Source organism: Drosophila rhopaloa, unplaced genomic scaffold (genome assembly GCF_018152115.1).
Source record: "Drosophila rhopaloa isolate 14029-0021.01 unplaced genomic scaffold, ASM1815211v1 contig_155, whole genome shotgun sequence".
Taxonomy (NCBI): domain Eukaryota; kingdom Metazoa; phylum Arthropoda; class Insecta; order Diptera; family Drosophilidae; genus Drosophila; species Drosophila rhopaloa.
In genome coordinates this window covers 13367940-13375225 of record NW_025335034.1, presented here as the reverse complement: position 1 = coordinate 13375225, position 7286 = coordinate 13367940, and the positions used below count along the sequence as shown (strand labels likewise).

The following is a 7286-nucleotide window of genomic DNA, read 5'->3' as shown; positions in this document are numbered from 1 at the left end:
GAATCCAAGGCCATCCTAGCCATACCCAGAGCGAACCGGGCTAGTTTAAATAGCTAGATAGCCAAGGGCATGAGCAGAAGGGGGCGCCACTTCAGTAGGCGTTGCCACCCACCAACTTTTATCGATAGGCTTTTGCAATCGATTTCGATCTACTCCCGGCCGGTTCCAACTTGAAATGCAACACCACCCAAGGATTTAGAGAGACGCCATCGGATTTAGAGCCACTCGACGAAATCATTGGGAGCATTTGGATCCTTTCCTAGTGAAACCTGGACATTTACGCAGCTTGCAGTTCCATACGGTGCTCAACGCGGGGCCCACGCATGCCGGGAAGTACTGCCTTTGTTTTTCTTGCACTCCTTTACTTTGTGCTACCTTTTTTTTCAGATTACATCCGGATATCCTTGGCGTGGTAAACTCCGAGGTGGCGTCCTTGCAGGTCTTTCAACTCGTAGGCATTGTTACCAACGGCTTTCACCACTCGAGCCTTAAGGAATTTCCTGGCGAACTTGGCGTTAAACGACTTTCCAAAGTCACTGAGGACGAAGTTACGGCGGTATACCACCTGACCTGGCTTGGCCATGAAGTTCCGAGCCCGTTGGTCATATTGCTTGCGGCTTCGGTCATAGGCTGTCTCCAGATTCTTTCGGACCTTTTCCTGGATCACTCGGAGTTTGGCCGCCGTCTTCATGCCCGCCATCTCGTGGTCACACAAGGACTTTAGCTTCCTCGCTAACCTATAGTTGGCGCCGTTCAGGAACATATGATGTCCGAACACTGTAAAGAAAGGCGCTTCTCCTGTCGCCGAGTGGATCGCGTTTCGAAGGGCTACCTCAATCTCAGGAAGGTAGACGTGCCAGTCTCGATGGTCACCATCTAAAAAGCTCCGGATTGCGGCCAACACGCTTCTATTTACTCGTTCTGCTGCGTTGCTCTGTGGGGAGTATACCGGAGTCTTTAGGTGTGAGATACCGAAACTCTCCATCGCCTTCTGGAAGATCTTCGACGTGAACTGCCGACCATTGTCTGAGTGTATTACCTCCGGGACGCCTAATTTGTAAAATACCTCGTGAATGAGAAAATCGACGACGTTCGAGGATGTAGCTTCCCTCATGGCCTTCAGAAATACAAATTTGGAGAAATGGTCCACCACGATAAAAATCCAGGCATGACTCCTCTTTGACCTCGGATATTTTCCCAAGAAGTCGATATACAGCTTCTGGAATGCCTGTTCCGTCTGGACTCTTTCTCCAATACCGACCAGACATCACATCCACGCACAAACTCGCGGACTTGGAGAACCATGCCTGCCCAGTAGAACTGCCGTCGGAGGATTTCCAGAGTCTTTCCCATTCCGCCATGAGCTGCTGTTGGGTCCGTATGCGCACGCTCGATTAGGCTGTGGGTCAGACTCTGTGGGATCCACAGTTTCCACTTGGAACCTTCCACATCATCGTCCAGATTTGCCGAGGAGACTCTCTTGAAGATGAGACCATCCTCGATCTTCAGGTCCGGTAAGTTTTCCAAGTTGTCTTCCACATCTTTCACTAACTCGAGATAACCTTCTCCAGCGAACTCGGTGGTTTCGAAACCCAACAAATCCGTCGGATTCACTACGAGCACACACCGTGAAAGGGTGTCTGCCACGACGTTCTCCCTTCCTTTTCGGTGCTCGATGTTGAAGTGGAACCCTTGAAGCTGCAGCGACCACCTCGCCAAACGTCCCGACAGATCCTTCATGGACATGAGCCACTTCAAGCTAGCATGATCCGTGATGCAGGTGAATGGCATCCCTTCGACATATGGCCGGAACTTCCGGATGGCCATGAGCGCCGCGAGACACTCTTTCTCGGTCACGGTGTAATTTACCTGATGTTTATTCATCTTGGCCGAGAAAAATGCAATTGGCTGCTCTTGTCCGTCGTCGTCTCGCTGGAAAAGCACCGCCCCGACTTCGACGTGTGACGCATCGCACTGGATAAAGAACCGTCTCTTGAAGTCCGCATGCACCAGGACTGGTGCAGTCGTTAAAGCCATCTTCAAAGCTTCTATTGCCAGCTGAGCCTCTGGACTCAAGGAAAACTTAGAATTTCCAGTGTTCTTCAGCGATTCAGTGAGTGGGGCGGCCAACGTCGCAAAGTTCTTTATGAACCGGCGGTTCCATCCAGCAGTCCCAAGGAACGCTCTCACCTCCTTCATCGTCCTAGGCTCTGGCATCCTCCTGATCGCTGCTACTCGTCCCGGATCCATTCGTAGACGACCTCCACCAACGATAAAGCCCAGGTAGGTCAACAATTTGAAGCAAAACTTTGACTTACTCATACCTATCGTTAACCCCGCTGCTTTCAGGCATTCCGCGACTCTCCGAAGGTACCTGAAGTGGGTCTGGATATCTGGAGCCAGTATCAGCAGATCATCGAGGTAGACAAAAACGTTGGAACGGATCTCAGCTGGGATCACTTGGTCCATAAGTCTCACCAACCGCTGCGCCGCGTTGCAAAGTCCGAAGGGCATCACCCGGAACTGGTAGAGAGGCCGACCAGGAACCGTAAATGCCGTCAGTTCCTTGCTCTTCGGGTCCAACTCGATCTGCCAGAATGCAAAATCCACGCTGGAAATGTAAAATGTTTGGTCGATTCTGGACAGGATTCCGTCGATACTCGGCAGCGGGTAAGCGTCTTTAATGGTCAAATCGTTCAATTTGCGCGCGTCTAAGCAGAACCGATCTTTCCCAGGCCTCGACACTACCGTCGTCCGGTTGCTCCACGGGCTCATGCTCTCCTCGATGACTCCGAGCGCTAGCATCTTGTCCACCTCATCCTCGACAACCTTCTGCTTCGCTGGAGACATGGGATAAGGCCGATCCTTGAAGACCTTGGCTCCCTCAATCAGCTCGATCGTGTGCCTTTCCAAATTGGTCGTTCCCAGACCATCCTTCTCGAATGTGAGAAACACCTCCTGGATCTCCGCGAGCTGTCGTGCGTCGGCCTCGGATAAGGTCCATGATTTGGGATCCGGTTTCTCCTCGTCGTCATCTTCCTTTTCGGCGTAGTGCTCAATATCCCTAGCGTGGATTTCGTCTGCCTTGACGCTTTCCGGGTTGCTGGGGCCTATCACCGCTGGAGCCAAGTCAAACGCCTGCCAGAAGTCCACTCCGAAATAGGCTTCCTGCTCCAGGTATGGACATACATAGAACAGGATCCGCTTTATCTGTCCTCTGTACTCCACAGGTAGCTCGACGCGTCCTATAATCGAGCGGTCCTCTCCAGACGCCGTTCGGACCACGGATAGGTACTTCTGGATTGGCACATCCAAAGCTTCGACCAGCTCCCTACAACCTTTACCCAGCAGGCTGACACTCGCTCCAGTGTCCAATAATCCAGACAGCTGTTGGGTCAGGATCCGGACATCAGCGAATGGTCGAGGGTCTCCCGTTCCACTGCGCTTCACAGCGGCAACCACTTCAGCCTCCTCGCTCGTCTCTTCCGGAATCGATCCCTGGCCTTCTGGACTTTCCGAGACACCAATCTCATCCCGCTCAATTGATGGTTGGAGAAGATCCGATTCCTGGCCTCCAAGTACCTGCGCATCCTTTCCTCATAAGGTAAGTATTTTAATATGTTCTTATTACTACTCCTACATACTAAACCTTCTTTTAGTCCTAGAACATTTACTTCTTCGCGGGACTCTTGTCTGGGCGCATCCCTCCCGCCCTCGGATCGCCCAGCCGACCGTTTTCCGCGCAATCCGGACATTTCGGAGACACGGTGTCTGGCCTTCCGCATCGGTAGCAGAACAGGCGCCGCTCTGTTGCCGTGCAGTCACGGAACCCGTGGTCTACGGCTCCGCAATTCCAGCAGCCCGCTCGGAACGGATTTCGGGTCTTGGCTTGTAACGCCTCCACCTGCCACTGGGAATCCTCTGCAGTGTCGGGACCAGCTGCCTCGCAAACCCTGGCCTTCTCCGCCGGATGATAACGCATCGGGTGCGCATAGGCCGCGCGTCCTCGTCGTCCAAAATTGCGCTCCACCTCGCAGCACTCTTCCCTTAACTGGTCCACAGTCATCACATCCATTGCGTAAACAAATCTTGCAATACCCTCTCTCAAGCCCTTTTTAATTATTTTTACCATCTGTCGCTCTGACAGTGGTTTTTTTAGGCGAGAAGCTAGCTGCTGCATCGCATGGACATAGTCCTCCACGGCTTCTCCCGGCTGCTGCTCCCTCTACAGAAGCTGATGCATCCGATCGTGCTCCGTCTGGTGGCCTCGGAACCTGTCCATCAGCGCGGCACGCAGCTGTGGCCATCTTTCCACCCTGCAGTGACGCACGTGGACCCAATACCACTCGCGTGCCCGTCCGGTTAGCAGCACATGGAAATGGCGAAGCACTTCCTGCCAAGGGCACTGGTACTGCCGCTGCAGGAACTCGAGCCGGAACAGGAAATCCTCCACCGAGTTTCGCTCGTCCTCGCCATCAAAAGTAACGCCCCAGCCGACCGGAGCCAATGCGAACCTGTTGGCTGCCGCCACCTAGCCCTGTATTGGCATATAAACGAGGCTCCTCGCGGAAATCGGAAGCCCTCCGGTCCTCGAAGTGCCAATTTCGAGGCTCGTTGCGTAGCCCTCGTTCGCTATCCAGAGGATATCCTGGACTGCTGCTCTCCACCGGAAACGACTCCAAGGGCCTTCTAGGCGGCTTAGGTGGAACCTTTGGTGGGGGTGGACGGGAGCCAATCGTACTTGCTGATGGTGCCGTCTTTGGAATTGCCCCTTCTGGACCAGACTTGGAGCCTGTGGTGCCGCCGTGTCCGTCCAACCCGGATGTTGCTGCTGATCGGTATTGTTCCCCTGTGGAAGCTGCGGCCGCTGAGCAACAGGCCTTAACACCTCGTTCATCAGCTTCATCATTTCCAGGAACCCACCTCGGATTTCATCCCTTAAGGACTGGCTGACGTCGGACTCCTGAGCCTTTCGATGGGTCTCTGCAGCCTGGGCCAATGCAACGTTTACAGCCGATTTCGCCGCGTTGTCCAGAAACGCCTCCGAGCTCACTTGCTCCAGAACTTGATGTTGTGTGGGATCTGTTCCCATCTGAAGTTCCCTGCGCAGCTCCTGATGAAGACGACCCAACAGAGTCCTTGGCAGTCCCATCGATATCCGTGGCTGTTCGGCCCCGGCAACCTCATCTAAATCGGTGGACCACAATTTCTCCTCTTCCTCGGCCGGAAGAACCTTCGATCGGAGATCGTAATTGGAAGGCATCGTACAGCACAACAAAAAAAATATATGTATATTTCCCTAAAAATTCTAATATAGCACCCGAAACAAATCACCAAAAGAAATAAATACTTAAGAAGAAAAACAAGAGAGAACGCTATAGTCGGGTGCCCCGACTATCAGATACCCGTTACTCAGGTAAAGGGAGTGCGAGGGAGATGGAGATAGAAACTTTGATCACGCATAACTTTTTAACAAATGGTCCGATTTGAAAAATTTATTCTACATTTCGATAGGTATTGATAAACACAATAAAACTGCATTTTTACTTCTCCGAAATATTTAAATTTTTAAAATCGTATATGAGCGATTGTGGGCGTTAAAAGGGGCGTGGCACCTTTTGAAATAAACTTGCGCTGCGTAGGAACTCCTAGAATCTGCATGCAAAATGCCAATCTTCTAGCTTTTATAGTTTCCGAGATCTCAGCGTTCATACGGACGGACAGACAGACGGACAAACAGACAGACGGACAGACGGACATGGCTATATCGACTCGGCTAGTGACCCTGATCAAGAATATATATACTTTATAGGGTCGGAAACGCTTCCTTCTAGCTGTTACATACTTTTGCACGAATACAATATACCCTTTTACTCTACGAGTAACGGGTATAATAAATATAATAACGACAAGTAAATAATAAATAAACAGATAAATATATATACATGTAAGAACAGATAATACTTATTGAAACAAATTTTTAAATAAATAAATAAATGTATAATTTTAGGAAAGATATTTATAAATTTTTTTGTAAATAAATAAATACTTGGGAAAATGAATAAATAATTTAGATAAATAAATGGAATTAATAAATAGAATAAATAAATAGATAAATAAATAATATATTATATTTATGATTTTTCCTTTTTATTTTGCTTCTTTTAAGATTTGAATTTGGGGAGATGGAACCGGTCACCAGCCGGTGGACTCCGTGCCGAAAACTTTTCTGCGCTTAATTATTTTATTTCCCGTCATATGTCCTTCCACACGCCGCTCGTCAACTGGACTGGTTATCAACTATGTTGATAGCCGCCAGTTAAGGACATCGGCTGCTCGTTGAATCCTTTTTGATTTTTTTTGCGCGTATGTTTTGATTCTCAGGTCGTGGTGATCGTGCAGCTCGTGTCCATCACGGGTCACGATCACACATTTAAGTTCAAAACCGAGATGAAAAATCAAACACACCCACGAAACCAAAACAAAGGATAAACTTCTACTCTCACAACAAAAATATAACAAAACAAATTACTTTACATCAAATAAATAACTAACTAAACCGTACCTAATTTATCACAGATTTTTTTATCACAGATTTTAATCACAGATTTAGCTATCAGCAGGTGCAAATCTTGTCCCTTTTGGGCCAAGATGCCACCCGCAGGTCACCGCTGCTTCTGCGATCTGTGACCAGGAGCAAATTGCCTCCAGTCTGGGCAAGCCTCCTGTCTGCTCTAAATCCTACCGTGCTCTCTTAATTTTCCCCCAGCCCACCACTTCCGATGCAGTTGCATGCAACTTGTATTGCCCTGCAAGTCACCGGTCGTGTTGGCTGAGGGGAAAAGAAAAAGGCAAATTGGTGAGACGCCGTCGTCCCGACAATTTATATATTTTATTTAGTTTGGGCGCCATAATGTTACGGAACTGCATATTGTTCTCCCTGGGACGGCCCCGGCTAGCTCCGGAATCCTCAGGGCGGAGTTCCCCCAATGTCCCTACAGCCCCACAACATTAAATATCGATTACTATCGACGTCTCACACCACAAATACTAACATCTATAACAACAAAAAAAAGGTAAAAAAGACAAAATAAACAAACCGGGACAAATATGACGGAAAAGTGGCATTGGATGTGGCTGCCACAGCGCACCCACCCTTCCTGTGGTGCCCCTAGCGTCGCGAGGGAGGCACCACCCATGTTCCAAGGCCGGAGCCACTGCCAGGCCAGACTACGACCGGTTCATCTCCCCGCTGGAAATTGCGTTAGGCCCACATCATCTTCATC

The 7286-nt window shown here is 49.8% G+C and overlaps 1 protein-coding gene across 1 annotated transcript; it reads right to left on the bottom strand.

Moving 5' to 3' along the window:
• Positions 1–3446: 3446 nt before the first annotated feature.
• On the bottom strand, positions 3447–4075 carry LOC123037291 (serine/arginine-rich splicing factor RS2Z32-like). The gene is made up of 2 exons (XM_044457355.1): positions 3675–4075; positions 3447–3582 (listed from the first exon to the last, which is right to left on the bottom strand). The coding sequence occupies exons 1-2, from the start codon at positions 4073–4075 to the stop codon at positions 3447–3449; spliced, it is 537 nt and encodes a 178-aa protein (XP_044313290.1).
• Positions 4076–7286: the final 3211 nt, after the last annotated feature.